General features: G+C 39.0%; 1 protein-coding gene across 2 annotated transcripts in view; it reads left to right on the top strand.

Annotated features, from left to right (window-relative positions):
- The window catches only part of MED16 (mediator complex subunit 16), a 163,798-nt gene that overhangs the window by 76,079 nt on the left and 67,412 nt on the right, over window positions 1-20,307 (top strand). For both annotated transcript variants that reach the window (XM_067146880.2, XM_067146878.2), the window contains exons 8-9: window positions 537-714; window positions 15,950-16,157. In XM_067146880.2, coding sequence (XP_067002981.2) covers window positions 537-714; window positions 15,950-16,157 — 386 coding nt within the window. The remainder of the gene's footprint in view (window positions 1-536; window positions 715-15,949; window positions 16,158-20,307) is intronic.

The raw sequence follows: 20,307 nt of genomic DNA, 5'->3' as shown, positions 1-20,307 counted from the left end.
GGTACAACCTTCAAAGGAAGTGAATGTGGAATGGTTCAAGTGGTCCAGAGTGGCCAATAAAGTTATTAGTAATAATAATAATAATAATAATAATAATAATAATAATAATAATAATAATAATAATACAGAGTTTGGTCCCTCTGAAATCTAAAGTCCCTCAGGCCAAACCACGAGTGTCTAAATGGCATTTTAAACATTTTCATTTCTCATGTGTTTATTTTACCTAATGAAACAGAGATGGTAAATTAATAAGGATATAGAAAAACTATAGAAAACTATAGAAAAACGAATAAAAGAGAAGAGAGACAGGGGAAGATCCAGATTGCGATAAACATACCTGGTTGAGAACCTCATAAAGCAGTTATCTTGACAGGAACTGACATGTGAATGAAGATTTGTGGAGAGACAACAGGATAACAGAGAAATGGAGGGATTGATGACAGTGATGACAATTGAGGAGTTATCCTTCAGACCCATTACTGTTGTCCTCATGTTATTAAATTGTAAACATTCTCATTTTTAATTTTTTGTTATAGGTTGCTTCAACATCGCTGAATTTATCATCTAGACAAGACGAACCACCAAGCTCAAAGCAACAGAAGCTCTCTATCCGAATCTCTCATATGGATATGAGTTGGCTGGGATGTGTACTCTTAGCCACTGATACACTAGGGCAACTCTACCTCTATAGACTACTGGCCCTTTCTGAGTCAGGTGGGTGATTTATTGATTTTATTTCAATGTATTTCTTTTATTTGCAAACTGAATTGTAGAAAGTAAGAATCATTTCTAATTACTTCAAGAATGATCATATTTATTCAAAACCAACTTTCAGCCTATTAGGTCATGTTAAGTACATTCAGTACGTGTTGAAGAGATGTTAAGTACAGTACAAAAACGGCCAACCAGACACCGGTGGGACCCGAACCCACAACCTCCCGATTTTGCGTCGGTTGTTCTACCAATTGAGCTATGGTGGCTTAGGCCATCTTTGTTCTGTTGGAAAGGATCTAAGCTACAGGTCTGGCACAACTGCCATCACACCGTAGAGTGCGTTTAAGTCGCCCGTTGAGGGCCAAGTCAGTAAATATTGAATTTTCACGACCGCATTGTAATCGAAACCAACTTTCAACCTATTAGACACCAGTGGCCATTTTTGTTCTGTACTTAACATCTCTCAACACGTACTGAATGTACGTAACACGACCTAATAGGTTGAAAGTTGTTTTTGATTACAATGCGGTTGTGAAAATTCAATATTCAGTGATCATATTTACTCAAGTAATCTGCGCATGTATTTTCTACAAAAGTATATATACAGTGAAAACTCGTTAATGCATTTCTCATTAACACGTTTTCCCGCTTAGCACGTCATAAATTTGAGGTACCGATTCTCATCACATTAAATCTATTTAAAAATATCTCACTTATTGCATCACAAATTTTCACTATTACTGCTTAAACAATCACATTTGTCCTAGCCCTGAAAATGTTACTGTAAGAGAGTTAGTAATTATTGCAGTATGGAAAATTGAATACACATTACAAGAACACACTGATATTAAGCTATGATTCTGACATGTTTATTGCACTTAATCACAAAATAATTCCAGTTTTCTTACCATGAAACAATTACACACACATGCTTCCATTTTACCAGTACCTTTTTCTCAGAGTTTATATACTCCTTTTCTGCCCATGACAGTCAGGGCTTCCTAGATTTGTATCCTGTAAAAACACAAGTTCCACATATTCTCCTACCTTTCAATTTTAGAAGTAACACAAAATTGCAACCTTTTCTAGTTTCCTCACAAGTTCAGTCTATCAGGTATTTTCACAAAACGCCCCGATCTTGTAGTTGTAGGTATCTTCCTTCCATCCTCTGACATCTTGGAGTCTTTTGGCCGGACGTTCAATGGAGAATCAGGTTCCACAAGCCGCTGCTTCATTGTTGCACACACTTCCAAAGAATAAAGGCGTTGAAGTGGCCTAATCCTTTCACCATGAGCAGTCCTTACTCTCGTCACTCTTACGTAGCCATCTGCTCCTGGGTAGGTTTCTAACACTATACTGAGGGGCCAGTTGAATTTCTTCACCCCATTTGACTCGATCATTACAATCTCTCCTAACTTTAGAGTTCCCTGCTTCTGCACCGTCTGGTGGACCAGCATGGCCAAATATTCATTTCAGAAATGCTGTCGGAAGTCATCTCGGAGCTTCTGAAGATATCTCAGCCTTCTGTTCAGGCTGCGGGCATCCATCATTTCTTGGTAGACCTTGCAAAAACATAGCCAGTGTCAATGGTTTCAGTTTTTCTGTCGTGTCTTCTATGAAGGTCAATGGTCTAGAGTTTAATGTAGCTTCACAGTCACACAGTATGGCTTCCAACTCTTCAAAACTTAAACTTTTCTGCTTAGGACTCTTTGCAGAAGTTCTTTCACTATGTGAATCAGTCTCTCCCACCATGCCCTCCACCATGGTGCAGCCGGAGGGTTGAAGATGCATTTGATTTTTTGTACGCAGGACCTAGCAATTACTGTATTTCCTGTCAGTTCAGTTGTTTCAGGCTGTTGCTCGCACGTATAAAGTTGGTGCCGTTATGAGTGTATGTGACCTGTACTCTACCCCGTCTGGCAATAAATCTTTTCAAGACCATCATTGGAGCAGTCTGTGGATAGGGACCAGGCAAGCTCAAGGTGCACTACTCGATAGACAGCACACGTGAATAGTACTATCCATACCTTACCTCCCAAGTGCAGGTATACGGGGCGTGCCATATCAATGCCCGTCACTTCAAATGCCGCTGCACATTTAACATGGTCTTTTGGTAATGGTGCAGAAGATGGTTCAGCCATTTTGATTTGATATTGTCTAAAAATCATACATTTCCTCACTATGTTCCATACAGATCTCTTGATGCCAATAATCCAAAACTTTTCCCTGATGTTGGCGATCATTATCTGGTAGAAGTATTGGGTGCTTGAATTCGTCTGGTTCATCGCTAAGCTATAACATTGATGATTGATTAATGTTTGTTGTTTAAAGGGGCCTAACATCGAGGTCATTGGCCCCTAATGGTACGAAATGAGACAAAATGAAATGACAACTTAAAAGTCCAAAATCCTCCACTGACCAGAATTCAAAGCGTGGGGACGAAGAATGAGTAGATGGATGGATATGAATTTAAAACGATCAGTGGATCCGACCCACAGTGCCTCACATGCACAGACGCTGGCACAAAACAATAGTATTACTGACCAAGGGACTGCTTCTATAGCACGATGCTGAATGATTATGCTTATAGTCGAAACGGGTCCAAAATCCAGGTCATTGGCCCCTCATAATGGTATTTATTGCTAGGAAAGTAGAACCATGCTATGTGTAATCTTGCGGTACTAATCAAAAGTAGCGTAGACTCGCGGTATTCCACAAATTATGGTACTATTCACAGGTAGTGTAATGCGCACATGTAACACAGACCTATGGTGTTTCGCACATTACAGCGCTATTTACAGGCAGCGCAAACCTATAAAGGCACCGCAAATCTATGGCGTTCCTCACATAAGTGGACTAACCACAGGGACTCGTACTATCCCGTGGAATTCCTCACATAGTGGGAACTGAGCATAGGTAAGGCAGAATCATGGTGTCACTCATATAGGGGTACAAATCACAGGTACTGTAGGACCCACCTCCTGATTCACACACTGTCGCTACTAATCACAAACCTATTGCGTACCTAACATAGTGGTACTACGCGCAAGTAAATGCGACCCATGGTGTTCCTTGCATGATGGTACCAATTACAAGTAGTCTCATGGTCCTAATTGGATCATCCCTTGGTCGTCCCTTTTAGTCACCTCATATGACAGGCAGGGGATACCGTGGGTGTATTCTTCCTCTGTGTCCCCCACCCACAGGGGGTTTGTGTTTGGTCCACGAGAGGTATTTTATTTCCCTCAAGTCCACCAGCAAGCCGATTAGGACCCCCCTATCTGCCACCTGAAATGCACCATGTGGGAGTATCACCTCTTCCCATGCTACGCCAGCATAGTAGGTTCTTGGAAGCAATAACATTAGAGTTAAATTAATAATATATTACGGTTCCACCTATTCAATACAATAACACTTAGCAATGTAAGGTTACATCACAGTCGATCACAGACAGTACCGGTTTCGACCCCAGATCTGGGTCATCATCAGCCGACCGTTCAAAAGGTACGTTACTTGTTATTCCTCTGTGCATTGCTTTTATCTTGTACATTTTAAATGATTGGCTGATGACCCAGATCTGGGGTCGAAACTGGTACCCGTACCAAGCAAGAATTCAGCGAGTTGCCTCGAGAATCTCGAGAAGATGCATGGAATACTGGGCACATCTTTCTCATCTCACTAGATTCCTTTATCACTGCATGATGTGGGAGAAAATATCCTGACCTTCTGTCTTCTGCATCTGGAACCATTTCAATGATGCCATCCTTCAATCAGTTTTAAAAAACTTCATGATATTCATTAAGCCTATCAATTCCGGAAAGATGTCTTGTTACTGACAGTAATCTTTTTTCAGCCGTTGTCCAATTATCTGTTAACTCAGGATGTCCTTCCTTCCATGGCAAGCTGACTTCATATCTGTTGTCTTCATCTATAGATAACTGCAACAATTCTGACATTTCTTCTTATTTTCGTGCCTTCGATTTCAGCTCAGCTTGGTCTTGAATTCCTGTGATGTCTAGTTCCCACAGGTCCTGTAAACTGAAATTCACATTAGTGAGCCCAACCGCTTGTCCACCTTTTATATTCTTCCTGCATCCCATGATGGTCCATCCTAACCGTGTCTCAATTGCCGTAATATCATCATCACTTTTCATGTTATTGCCAGTCCAAAATTTACTGAGGACATCTGCTCCTAATAGGACTTCAGTGTCTGGTGCATTGTAACCTTGATCTGTGAGTGTGATGTTCGCTTCTTTCAACTGCAGAAATATTTTCTGATTTTTCAGTCGAGGAACAAAATTACATATTTTACCTTGATCCAGCACCGTCACTGAATTTTCAACTTTCTGGTCTAAGCTTTGTAATTTGATATCATAGACCATATGTTCCTGCTCCCTCAACTCGCCTCCACCAAAGAAGTTATGACTTATTGTCTTTTACCCTAAACATTTTAGATTGAGTTCTCTGGGTATGTGATCTATAATGTATGATCTCTGTGAGCCGGAATCTAAAAGAACCCTTGGCAAGCATGTCGTCCTACCCGTGACTATAGTTGCAGTAAGTGTCTGTAGCAATATCTATCCTCCCTGCTGAGGTAGTAAACTGTCTGTTCCATTGGTTTGTGAATCCCTGGGTGTATTGTTGGACACTTGTCTTACTTCCGTACACAACTGTGAACACATTATTGTAACATGGCGCTTATCACAGATCAAACATTTCATGAAACATTTACATTTCTTAGCATTGTGCCCTGCTTTAAGACAGAAGTAACACCTTGCCTTTTGCTTTAGCAAGTTGTTCTTGGCTTTTACCATTAACTTCTTGCCATTAAAACACTCTACAGAAGTATGGGATGATTTATCACACCATAAACATGCATCCTCAGTAGAACACTTACTCTCACTTGCTAAAATACATGCAGCAGTCGCTACTTTATCTACCTTTGACGCAGAACTCTTAGCATTAAAACTTAAGCTGAAACCAGATCTAGTGAGTGCAAAGCGTTCTTCACTTTCAACTTCTAACCTCAAAAATTCCAGTAGGCTAGCTAGAATATCCTGCTCATCTGCTTCACTCTTGTTGTTTTGTGCTCTTTTCCAGGCTAACATTACATCTTCTGGCAATGAAGATTCCATTAAAGGCTATAGCATGGCAGCATATTTCTCCCGGGTAACTCCTAAGGTTTCCAAAGCTCGCAGCTGAGTTTCCAGTTTATCATGTAAAGTGCTCAGTGCCATACTTTCCCCCCTGGTAGCTTGATTTGGAACAAGGGACAAAAGCTCACGTACATAAATTTCAATAAGGAGATCATTCTTTGTAAAGCGAGATTTTAACTGTTCAATAGCATGACGATAATTGGCGCCTGATGGAGGGAAACTTTTCACCAGCTCCCTAGCCTTCGAACCTAGTACCATCGATTGCAAAAGATACTGAAATTTATCATTGTCGTCTAAAGATTTGTCGGCATTAATTTTATTAAACTGACCCCAAAATCCAAGGTAGTTCTTTACATTTCTGTCTAACTTCATAAGCTTCAGTTTGCGGATATGGAAATTTCTGTTAGGTGACTGTACTTTGGCACTATTTATCTCGTAGACCTGGTCTGCAGCTACAGAATGAACTTGAATAACATTTTCATACCGTGTTTTGATGATAATATTCTCATCTCTGTAGGTTTCTGCATCATCATAGTCTTTCTGATAGGCTTCCTCTTCTGCTTTGCTCTCACATAACTAAGATTCATGGATTTCTTCATCCAGTTTGAAGAGACGATTTGCCTTATCTTCCAATGTGTTGAACGATGACTTCAATTCCACTTTATCTATGGAATTTTCCTGTAGATTTTGTTTTACTTGGGTGATAGCCTGCGTAAACATGTGTCTCACTTGCGATCTTTGTTTCTTCAAGTTTTCCTGTCCTGTTACAGTCCCCATTATGTAAGAGAGTTAGTAATTATTGCAGTATGGAAAATTGAATGCATATTACAGGAACGCACTGATATTACGCTCTGATTCTGCACACGTTTATTGTACTTAATTACAAATTCCTGTTTTCTTAACATGAGACACAATTACACACATGCTTCCATTTTACCAGTCCTTTTTTTGGAATTTATATACATCCTTTTCTGCCCATGAGAGTCAGGACTTCCTAGTTTTCTAAGCTGTAAAAACACAAGTTCTACACAGTTATTGTATTTGTCATCCCTTGTGGAAGAAACATGATTTCCAGGTTGGGTAAGAGCCGTTGCCACAGTTATGTGATTATGGGAAGTGGTCTTCCTGAACTTCACAGGATAAGTTGTACTTTCGAGGAGCAAGCCGTTAGCCTTAGGAATGTTCAGTTTTGCATGCCGGTTAGCGATGAGATTGGTGAATAGCAGAGAGAGCCTGTTTGTGGTTATATTTCACAGTCCATTCAGTTGGTAGACATTTATTTTGTGTTGAGTGGTACAGTGAAGTGTAGCGAATATTTGTCGGTGATACGGTAGCCTATATCTGGATTAGAAACATAATCGTGTGAAATTGACAAGCATGGTGCATATTTGTCTTGTGATAGCCTACTTATGGATATGGAAGATGTTGTGAAATTCCTTAATAATGAAGACAAAATTAAAATCTGTCAGAAAGTGGACTGGCGTAAGCGTTCAGAGGTCGTGAATGTTAAAACTCACACCTTCGAGTTTCAACTCGATCACTCAAGTTGGTTGGTTGAAGTTTGGTTTGATTCGAAATGGCGGGCAAAGTCATTCCTGGCAGATGCACATGGTTGATCGGTTGTAACTTCCAATTCATTGTCTAAGAGTGTGACCAGGAAATAATGTTTAATAACCCACTGCTCCGAAATAAAAGGCTTCTCCTAACATTTGTTTTAGAAAGAGTGTGATTTGCACGATATTTTTGTTGGCCCTTATGTACATGTTTTCATATTTGTCTTTTGTTTTTTTACACCTTTCAGTGTACTTATAGTCCCCACCGGAAGTGATTTTCATATTTGTTCCCTCGCATTTTTCACACCTTTGAATACTTTCCTCTCATCTTTAGAAATGTTAGATAGGCCTATAGTTCTCACTGCACCCGTGGATACATGACGTAAAATGCCCTCATGTCAGAAAAAATCATATCTAGTCTTTCCATATCCTTGTTGGATAGTTTTTATTCGCGTATTCATTAGTACGTTTTCTCGCTTAACACGTTCTTTTTCCTTGTCTCCTGCTGAAATGTCTTAACAAGGTTTCACTTTATATATATGAAGGCATGGGGGAATAATGGTGAATGTCATTTCGTTAGCTTCATTTGTAGCTTATACCTCAAAAGCAATTCAAAATATATTGCCATACGGTCTGCAGTACCAATTTACAAGAGTATATACGAATTTTTCTGGCACAAACCGATTACAAATCTGTGCAAATTCATGATCTTTTCTTCACATTTGCTGGGAGATGTCGTACAATGTTTCTTAAGAAAACTGAAGTTATTTGTTTCTGGAACACTTGTGTGACATCCATGACTAGCCTTTACACTCCATAATTTAGCTTTTAACCAACACATTTCACTTGTGTCCACACATCCAAACTATCTTTTCATTCGCACATTCGCACATCCTGTTTTTGATTTCTGGAAATTTTGCTTTCTGTCTGTGAGATGTGCAGTGTTTGCTCTTTGTCTGTTCAAGATGAACTTTATTTTTGCCCCAATCACATACCGTACTGCTCTTTGTCTGTTCAAGATGAACTTTATTTTTGCCCCAATCACATACCGTACCTCAATCGTCCCATCCTACTTTCCTCCCACAGCATGATTATCAATTTGCTCAGACTCTTCAATAATGTGGAGCTTTTCTTTAGTCACGATTGACCTATAACGAGAACATATACCAGCCTCCTAAACACATGCTACTACTTAAAGCAATGCTGTACAAAATATGTACGCAGCACACTTCTTGGTTGTGGTGGGAACAGAGTTGCAAACAGAGGGACAAAAAAATACTAACTTAAGATTTATGAATGCTAGGAGCACTGTACCTGTCTGGATGCAAATAACACCCTTGCCCTGATATTTATCTGGCCAGATTTTGAAAAAAATATTCAAGGATTATTTGTGTGTATGTGGTAATTTAGATTGAATTATTGGGTAGAAAATTCTCTATCAGTAAGGTTGGTGCTGCTTCACCTCAAACAGTGGATCGTATTATACTATGGTGTTGTCTGCCTTGGTCTGTGTGGTGTCAGAAACACTGTTGTTAAAGAGGTTAATTTCTTTTGTCCAATTATTTAATTATTTGAAGTTGGCAGTTACCGAGTCAATTACTCAGTGGTCGAATAATTCTGTATTCTTGGTGATTGTTGAGCACGTAATGTTACATGATTGCCATCAGATTTATGCAAGCCATTGTATAAACAAGTCAGAGTAAATTAATTTACTAATGTAGTCCAGTGTTCTTCATTTCAGTTAATAACAGATAAGCAAAAATAAGCCAAACAAACAAACAAACAGACAGACAAAACAAATGGCACCCAACGGCTCGGCTCTCAATATCCTGAGATAAAAGTTCACTATACGCAAGATCATGAAATGTGAAATGCAAAACATGAAACCAATGCAGTGCCATTGAGGCTAAGCATCGAATTCGTGGCATCATTCACGTATAGTGCATTCTCACTCATAACGAAAATCAGACCACTGAGGCCAACACCTTCAGTGGAGTGCAGCATATCAGTTATCGGTCAGTTATCAGGCAGTCAACACAAGTATGATTGAAGGTTACCTACTTGCAATGAATTAAAGACAAGACTTCAAAGTTGATGTCACAGTGCTGAATGCATGAATCTCTGTGAGTCTCTCTGACATAGTACACCATCCTTGCTACACATACTCTTTGATCCTAGACACCTTCTCTTACCACATATTAACATACTTTAACAGTGCACTGATCAATGTAATAATAGTAAGAAAAAATGTAAGTCCAATGTACAGTACTCCTGATTTCATAAATGTAAATTATCTTGTTTCCTTTGTCATATAACCTCAATTAAGTAACACAATTCCTTTAAATGTATACATAACCTTAATACAATCTGTTTGAATTTGTACCTATAATGCCAATTTCAATATGTTGCAACTAGCAAATTGAAGCAATCATGTGGTTGAGTAAAAGAATAATAAAGTGTCTTAAAGAATTTCTGGAATATTTTTCTGATAATAGGCATTTAGTTGTAGAATGGTCATCACTAGGGCTGGGATGTTTAAGACCTAAAAATAGCCCAAATAAGCAAGTAAATATGACCTCGAAAGTGACGAAATATAACCTCAAAAATGACAAAACATGACGTAAAAATTACAAAATATGGCTCGAAAATAGTTGGCGAGAGTGTTTTAAAAATTCCGTTTTACACTCTTGCCAACTATTCCATGTGATTGTTGTACTAGATTTCAATACTTGCATGAATTTCTAAGCTAGCAGTTTCTAAACGAGTAATTGTGCTCAATATAATTCCAAAGTTCGACTATATACCGTATATGATATAGATGTTGATTCCCATAGGGAATCTGAAATATTTGTTCCGAATGAGTAAATTTATAATACCAATATAAATGGTCCGTTATTGGACATTATAAATTTTCCAGCTAACTCATTCCTGGTTGCCAGCGTTTCGCCCTCGTGTGCTAGGCTGGGCTCATCAGTTGGTACCTAGCACACCTACCAAGACGCTGGCTTGTGCATACCGTGGAGGCAACTGCGTAGGCTAATTGTAGGCACTGCCTAATGGCCAGGCAGGCATCAATTTTTGATAATGGGACAAAGTGTCTCATAGTGCATTGGCACTGCCGGTGGCTACAATTAGCCTACGCAGTTGCCTCCACGGTATGCACTAGCCAGCGTCTTGGTAGGTGTGCTAGGTACCAACTGATGAGCCCAGCCTAGCACACGAGGGTGAAACGCTGGCAACCAGGAATGAGTTAGCTGGAAAATTTATAATGTCCAATAACGGACCATTTATATTGGTATTATATACCGTATATATATGCCCAACTTTCTGACAAACTGTTGGAAGACAATTTCTACCCAATCTTGACAGAAGAGGCAGAGTATTTTGCTTGTTTTAACTGCAGATGTGATACCAAGATGCAGTTTTATGAACACCAGTTCGCATTCGGTAAGTTGAAGATGATTTTGCACGGCTACAGCTGTCGTCAAGTCACCAAAATATGACTCAAATATGACGCATCTGCGAAAATAGCTCCAAATATGACCTTATGACAAAAAGTAGCCAAAAAATGCATTTATATGGCAAACAAAAATCACTTAATTGTGACGATAATCTCCTGATTTGCACCAAAATCCCATCAGACAAGAAAATAGAGGCAAAGAAAAATTATGACTTTTCCTAAACATCCGAGCCGTAGTCATCACATTCAGAATTATAGGAACAGTATTAGAGAAGAAAGTAAATAAGAATATAAAATGTTAACAGAGCTTGTTGATATTAGTGTTGAAGTTAGCCCAGCTAGTAGAGATCGGCTGTTCATTGGTACAAAGTGTTGCAAAATTCTGTATCTTCATGCAAGATTATAGAAGTTCAGGCCACAAATCCTGAGGATTACAAAGTAAAGGTGTACATCTAATCTGTTTTACTGATGGATCACTGTGTATAGCTGCTACAACGCTGTTGGTCAAAAGTAGATGATCTTATTTCAAGTTGACAAGAAGCTTTAAAACTTTGTATCCATTGCCCCTGGTAGATTTGCTGTCACTACTGTAATGATAAAGAGTTTTAGCGACTTTTGTGTTATAGTTAGGGCCCGGATTCATCATCATCATCCTAAACCATCTCCAGTTTCCCGGGTGTGGTGTATGAGCCTCCTCCATCTCATCCTGTCCTTGTACCATTCTTCCTCCACCAACTTGTCCCAATCATGACCTCTCAGCAGTACATCGCTCTTAACTAAATCTATCCATTTCCTTCGTGGCCTTCCCACGGGTCGTCTTCCTTCTACATTTCTGTCAAATTCCTTCCTTGCAGTTCTGTTTACTGGCATCCTCTTCATGTGACCAAACCACTTCAGTCTTGATATCTGAATCTTATTGAGGAGAGAATCATCTATTCCTACTTCTTCTCTAATTTTCTCATTCCTAATCTTGTCTTTCCTGGTTTTCTGGATTATAGTGCGTAGGAATTTCATTTCAGCTGCCTGAAGTTTGGAATTATCTCTATTGGTCAGTGTTGTGGTTTCGAGACTGTATGTAAGAATTGGTGTATAGTAGGACTTGTACAATGTCATTTTTGTTTTTATGGGTATTTGCTCATCCCACAGCAGGTGTCTTACCTGGTGGTAAAATTGTGTTGCCTTATTGATTCGATTGTTCACCTCATGTTTTGCTAGGTTGTCATTTGATATAACGCTACCCAAGTATTTGAAAACTGGAACGCTGTCCAGTTGAGCTTCATTTATCATGACTATTGGTTCTGCTCCTTCCCCATACACTTTCATCACCACTGTCTTGGTCTTGCTGATGTTTAAACCATATTTCTTAAATTCCTCATTCCAGCTTTGTATTCTCTCTCCCAATTCCTCTTCTGAGTCACTCCAGATCGCAACATCATCTGCAAATGTGAAGGCTTTGATATCTCCATGTTCTTTCCTTTTAATAGATTTCATTACTACATCCATTACAATAATAAATAGAAGTGGTGACAATGAGCTGCCCTGCTGCACTCCTCTCTTTGTTTCAAACCAGTCCGACAAACCACATCCTACTTGAATACAGCTTCTGTTCCCACTATACAACATTTTCACTTTGTCTATGAGGCTGTCTCGCACTTGAAGTTCCTTCATGCATTGCCAAATTCTTTCCCTTGGTACACTATTGTATGCTTTCTCAATGTCCAAAAATATTAGAAATAAAGGCTTGTTCTTCTCCCAGTATTTTTCCATTAGCATCCTAATTGCAAATATAAGGTCTGTAGTTGACCTTCCTGGTCTGAAACCATACTGCTCTTCTTCCAAAATTGGTTCAACAATATCTCTGATTCTGGTCTCTATTATTTTTTCCAATATTTTCAGGACATGAGACAGTAGTGTGATACCACGGTAATTAGTACATTTTCGTCGGCTTCCTTTCTTGAACAGAGGTACAATGATGCCCATCTTCCAGTCCTCAGGAATAGTATTTTCGTCCCATATCTTGTTGAGCAGTCTGTAGAGCCATTAGATTCCTCGAATTCCCGCTGCTTTCAGCATATCTGCACTTAGTTCATCTATGCCCACTGCCTTTCCTTTCTTCATGCTCTTGAGCGCATTTTCAACCTCAAGCCATGTAATTGGTGGTTCAGTTGTGGTTCCTCGACTTGGCTCTCCTCTATCCGTTGTTATGTTTTCTGTATCTCCATTCAGCAGCTTTTCGAAATAGATTTTGAGTTCTTGTTTAATTTCTCCCTCTTCTTGTGCCAGAGTTCCATCATCACGTTCTATTGCTTTTATGGTCTCTTGATCCCTTCGCTTGTTTTTCACTACTCTGTATAGCAATTTCATATTTCCTCTACTGTCCTCTTCCAGTTTGTCTGCAAACTCATTCCATTTCTTCTCTTTTTCTTCCCTTACAATGTTCTTTACAGCAAGTTTCTTGTTCCTGTATACACCTTGAAGTATTTGTATTTCTTGTTCATTTCGTTCTTGTCCCTGTTTTTGTTTTTCCTTGTCCAGTGCCTTCTTTATTTAGTTTCTTTCTTTCACCGCTGTTTTCACTCTATCATTCCACCATGGTGTCTCCTTTTTTCTTTTGATAGAACTTGTAACTCCACATAGGTTTTTGGCCTATCCCACAAAGGTGTCTTTGAAGGCCTTCCATTCTTCATTAACGCTGGTTACTTCACACTTCGGCAAACTCTGTTGAATCCTTAGTTTGTATTCTTCCTTTATTTGGACTTCTTGCAACTTCCAAGTTTTAACCCTTGGTTTTTTCGTAATAAGTTTCTGCGTTTCATTTGCCTTATGTTTGAAGTCTACTACCAAAATTATGCATGCAAATATGCACTAAAAATGTTGAAAATTTGCACGAAAATATGCACTAAAAATAAAACAAAATGCACTAACCAAACACATTATTTAATTTTTTTGCCATTTGTTTTACGTTGCACCGACACAGATAGGTGTTATGGAGACGATGGGATAGGAAAGGCCTAGGAATGAGACGGAAGTGGGGTTTGAACCCACTATCTCCCAGATGCAAGCTCACAGCTGCATTATTTAATTTCAACTCAGTGTTAAATTGATAAATATGTTTCATTCCTTACAAAATGATGCATGGCAGCAGGTTATCTACAGTTTTTTCCAATGTTTTCAGAGATCAATGACTTTCTGTTGTCGGATAGAATTAATTTATACACTGAAAATGATTGTTCTACGTCGACAGACGTAACTGGGAAATATTTGTACACTGGCACTGACTGCTCAGAACATTCTTCTGGAAAAGGCTGCCCGATTCCACTTATGTAGTTGATTATGGATTGAATCTTCTTCAGTCTTGGGTTTGAGTCCAACACCGCACTGAGTTTCCTTTTAACTTATTTTTCCAGTTTCACCCTGTTCACCATTTAAAGAACTAACAGGTGTTTTGAATTAATTGAAGAGATTCATATAGGGGTGAAATGCGAGTTTCTAGGCCCTAAATCACCTTCGAAAGTGACGAATCATGCACATGGACGAAACTGATATATGTATATACAGTTTCAAATCAAATGTGCACTTTGCTTCATGAACACACGCAGTATGACTATCATCAATACTTTCAACTACACCTTTCACTTGATTAAAGTTCTCTTGTTAGAATGATATTGCGGATAACCAAGTTCCCCATCTTGTGAGAACAAGTTCCGGCGGAAAAGAAACCTGGGGCAGATGAGTTTTGTACAGCTGTACACGAGCCGGTCTTTTTAGGATCACATTTTTTCCCACTTGAAATTAATTTGTTGACAGATGGAAAGAGGGTACGTATCTTTTCTGCAATTCGATGCCATCCATGGGCCAAACATGTGACATTGATGCGATTTGGAAAAAGAATTCTCGAAGATAATAACCAGCTTTCATCATATACGAAGCTGCATCTGTGACTAAAAGGCGCACTTTGTAACAATCACTCTCTGATTCACTAGGCCGCGTTAACAAATCTTGCAACTGTAGCGTGGTTGGATTTTCCTAGCACCTTGCACGAAAGTAAATGAGGTTTGCCGGGTTCTTCTGGACATAATTTACCCACTATGAAGTTCGCAATATATCGACCACACGAATCGGTTGTTTTATCTACCGATATCCAGACACAGTTCTCTACTATGCCAGATCGTATCAAATCCACGACAGAAGCATGCATTGAAAATAAATAGTTCTTCCTAAGGGTAGATTCATCTCGTATCCTTTGATTAGCACAATATTTTTCAAGAAACGAGCATAGATGTGGATTATTCAACCTTCATACAAAAGTTTTACAAATATCAGCGGAAAATGCACTAACTTCACGCCATGTTTCCACATCGATTAAAAGTAGTGATGTGTATTCTTACTCTATTCTTTTGATCTGAGATGTGAAGTTGTTTTCGAATGCTGTCTAGTTTGAAATTTTTTATTGCATTTTACACTCTAGTCGCACACTTGACAGTACACTACATCACAGTTGCTTGCATAGTCACTATTGTCTGAAATCCACAGTTTAATTAAAAAAGTCCTAGAGCTCTTAATTTGAGGCATTTTAATTTGGTAAAAAACACTGCAATAGACGAAGAGCAAGTTAACATATGAACACACTTGTTTAAGCAAACCTTGGGAGGCTACTGTAAGAAGGAAAGAAAGAAATAGCTGTTGTGAAAAGGACCATTATCCGCACACCTGCTTGTATTGCGACACTGAAAGCATTTTTCTTGATTAGGGAAGGCTTTTAATGTTGCCAAGGGAGGTATTTTCATTTCGTTCAGAAATCTTAGATAATCGATCATACATAAGAGAAAGATATATCTTTATATGCACTAATGTTCAAAATATGCATTTGCATATGCATATATGGATTTTTAAATAATCCGGGCCCTAGTTATAATTGCATATTTCCTTTTATATATTTCTTCTGTGGAATGGATATAGTACAAATATCTTGTTTGTCTTTAGCAACAATTGTATACAACATGTGATTGATTTCTGTTACTCTTTATTGTATTGCTGTGGATTTGATTGTATTTTATTGAACATAGGTGGATCTATGACTGTTCCTCATGTAACTACATTGCTTGAGTACTGCCTTGTTACGGGTCTTGACTGGTGGGATCTGTTAGTCTCCTTACGACCTGCAATGATCGACACTGTGTGTGAACGTTTCACTGACAATTTCAACCATCAGATGCCTGCAGTTCAACAGTTTCATTATGTGCAGTTTCTCAACATGAAAACATCACTTTATAGGTAATAAAGTTGCTTGTAAGTGTTTGAATAAAATTTATTTTCCTTTGCTTTCTCTGCAGAGAGATTAACTAAACTTCAGAAGAGGTAGTAGTTATGGCTGAATAATGGTATCAAGTATAAGAAACAGTATCCATTGACTCATTTATAGAAATAGATGACTTTGAAGTTTGTATTCAATGATAAAAGGTCGATGGTATTGACTTATGTTCAGTATTATGAGAGCCATGTCTTATAAAACCCTGCTTATTATATCTTAAAATGAGGTTTCTCTACATTTACTGCTTGTTTCTTCAGATCTAGTCAGCTTAAATAGAATGTTACCAAACTTCTCTTTTGTATCTTCTTAATTTAAGATATACAGTAGAATGGTTTGACTGTTGACAAATATGTTATGAGGATTTCATTGGGAGTCAGTTTATTTTAGTTTAACAACAGCAACAACAACAACAACAATAATATTTTTTTTACGAGGGACTGTGGAAAATCTTCAAAATACACTTTTGAAGGGTCCGCACTCCACAAGTGTGTGGGATTCTTACCCACTATAAACCACACACCATTTTCCCACGATGTGTATCATCACCCCGGAACTGCTCTTGCATTACTTCAGGGCGATGTCGTGCTTGCTTAGTCTTTCAGGCTTCTTCTTTCTTCATTTCTCCTTTATGGGCGTTCGTACGCTTCCAAATCCCTCTTCTTCTGACAAAGGACATCCTCCACATACACTGCCACCCGATCCCAGGATTTCTGGTTTCGTAGCATCACAGAAATAATATTATCTTGTGTCATTTCTCCCAATTCAGTTTTCACACATCTTCTCTTTATCATCCAATGGCCGCACACAAAGAAGGTATGAAGTACATCATCGATGTCATCACAGTTTATGCATGCTGCATCACTCGCTCCGCTCACTCTATGCAGGAATTTCCGTAAATATCCATGTCCTGTTAGAAGCTGTGTGAGGTAATACTTGACTTAACCATGAACCCTTTCAACCCAGTTATCCAAGCATGGTATCAGTCGCTTGGTCCATTTACCCCGATGGTCACTTTTCCATCTGAGTTGCCATCGCCTTATCCGTTGACTGAGGCCACGCTTTTTTTGCACATTTCTTTCCCAGCTCTCCTTGGGTACATCAGATTTCTTGTTGCTCCAATGCTAGTAGATCTATTGGGGCTATTGCCGCCACTGTGAAAACTGCAGGTTCTGAAACCATGGAATATCTACACGTGTAGACCTATAAATTAATAATTTATTAAATTGTCCCTTCTGCATCTTTGGCGTATATACAAATGCACCCTGTTGTGGAATATGTGCAGTAAAATGACTGCTATTTGTTTCACAACATCCAAAATACAGCACGTTGTAGCGTGGATTCAGCCCAGATATCAGAGCCATATAGGGGCACTGACTAAACCGTCGACATGAGAAGGTGTTGTTTACTGGATTTCGAACCTTCAATATTTCCCATCAGTCCACTAAGTGCAGTCATGTATTTTACTGCTTTATCTGTCACTCTCAAAATATGATTCCAGAATGTGAGCTTGGAGTCAAGTGTCACTCCAAGATATTTTGTGCTTGTAGATGTTTCAATCACTAACTCTCCAACAGTCATTGGCATAAGAGTCTCGATCTTTTTCCTTGTCAGAAGAACTATCTCCATTTTGTGTTCTGCTAGTGTTAGCCTGTGAGTCGTCGTCCATTGTTTTATATGCCAAATCACGTGATTCAGTTTGATTTGAGCCATCTCAACATGACGAGCTACTATGAAGATGGCCACATCATCAGCGTAGCCCACAAGTTTTGTTTCCTCTGGGATCTCCAAACGTAACAAGTCATCATACATGATATTCCAAAGGTCTGGGCCAAGGATTGATCCCTGCGCTGCTCTGCACCAGCTGTCAGTTGTTTTGTCCTTTGTCCGTCTTCCGTATCATATAGCAGAGTGCGATCCTTGAAGTAGTCTCTCATTATGCGCATAAGATACTGTGGTAGCTAGAAAGTTTCTTCAAAAGCTTCCAACATGTCGCTCCACCTTGCTGAATTGAAAGCATTCTTCACATCCAGGGTCGTCACAAGAAGTGTCAATTTACGGGAATGATGGTTGTCCGTTTGTGCTCTTTCTACTGTATTCACCAACTCCTACACTGCATCCATCGTCGAGTGCCCTCTCTGAAATCCATGCTGGCAAATGGATAAATCTCCTGCTAGCTGAACTGCTGAGAGAATTCTGGGCTGTAGAAGTTTCTCCAGGCCTTTTTCAGTTGTGTCCAACATACATAAACGTCTATAACCACCAGATTTTCCTTTGCTGTTCAAAACCAATCGGGCCATTTTCCATTGGGGGCTAAAAACACCCGAACAGTTCTGGATGTAATTCTGATATTATCTTTTGCACTTCTGCAGGTATACCATCTGGTCCTGGATTCTTCTTGTTACTAAGAGGGCTAATAGCTCTATTCAGCTCTTTTACTGTGAAGAGGGGTATATCATCCAGTTCTTTTTCATCGTCACAGTCAGTCCTCTCTGGATGGTCAGAGAATAGTGTATCCACAATTTCTTTAAATATTAATAATAATTATTATTATTGTACCGGAGGTACACCCGCTCCGTGCATTTAAATCAAGCGCCTTTTAGAAGGCCATCTATAACATAAACTCTGAAACTGCTAGCGGAAGAAATTTGAACATTTATCGACAGATGTCTCTACTATCAACTTAGTTGCAGCCTCTGGGGCGAGGATGAACAATGAATTTTCAAAGTAATTTTTTGCGTCAAGGTTTCCTAAACTGGATTGTTTATAGATTGTTTTGGTGTTCTAAGGTTACTAGCACTTCTATATTTTCCCACTGTCTTAAAATTGTAGCCAATAGGAAATTTTGTACATCTATTTAAGTAACCAATCAGGTTTTTGATATTTATTTCATTCACATTGGAAATGGTGGATGTGTCAGGGCTTCGGCCCAGAGAAATCTGGAACCTTCCTCTCCACTATAAAAGCTGGGACATTTCGGACCCTGGTGTCTTTGATCACTCTAGTCCAGCAGCAGAGTGTGTTAGCATAGGAGGCAGGGGAGGGCTTGCCTCGTCCATCTCTGGAATGTCCACCAGCTCAAGGTAATGGCAGACATTTTGTAAGCATGTAATAGTCTCAGAAAGCAAGTTCGAGGGGAAGGTTTCAAAATTCTTTAGTAATGTAAACTTCCATTTCTAGATTGAACTTAAAGAAATAAAGAGTGGGAACCCTCTTTTATTCCCTTTCAACTTTGTATTGAGGTGACTATGATTTGCAATCTTTAAAATCTACCCCTTAATTTTGTAAACTAAAACTCTTTCTCCCTCTGGTCACCTCCACAGTATAGGCTTAGCCTCTGCAACTTCGGGCCATAAGCCCACGTAGGGTTTTAATGATGTTCTTGTGAATACCAAAGGAGTGCAAGGGTTCGCCTCCTAACATTTTGATTTTTGGTTAGAAACATTAACCTTTTTCTTTTACCTAAGACCATGTAGTATGGGTACTTGTTACACCTGTTAAAGCTAACTTCTATTGTTCATTTCCTTCTCTGTGGATCCGTGGTAGAGTGTCGGCCTCCGGATCCCAAGATAGCGGGGTCAAACCCGGCAGAGGTAGTCGGATTTTTGAAGGGCGGAAAAAAGTCCATTCGACACTCCATGTCGTACGATGTCGGCATGTAAAAGAACTCTGGTGATACATTTGGTATTTACCTGACAAAATTAATTAGATCTCAGCCATAGACGCCCAAGAGAGATCCGGTTTACTCTAGGTCCGCTAGATGGCAGACAGAGTAAACCGGAACGTCGAAATTGACGAGCAGACAGCCAGATGGCGTCAAATCGAAATGTCTGCAAACAGTAGCTGAGGCCATACGATTATTATTATTATTATTATTATTATTATTATTATTATTATTATTATTATTATTATTATTATTATTATTATTATAACAGACTATTGAGAGATAAAGACAGTGAATACTGTTTGGTTTCGGTAAAATGTAGATAGTGCCTTTTAGAGCCTGGATTTTGTACATTTTGGAGAATAGTCTCCGAGAAAGTACTTGTATGGAGTAATAACGCTCCTTGTAAACATAGTAAAGTTTGAAGCTCAATTTCCTTGTGGATGTATTGA

The sequence above is a fragment of the Anabrus simplex genome, chromosome 5, assembly GCF_040414725.1.
Source record: "Anabrus simplex isolate iqAnaSimp1 chromosome 5, ASM4041472v1, whole genome shotgun sequence".
Classification (NCBI taxonomy): Eukaryota; Metazoa; Arthropoda; class Insecta; order Orthoptera; family Tettigoniidae; genus Anabrus; species Anabrus simplex.
This window is presented reverse-complemented; position numbering and strand designations above follow the sequence as displayed.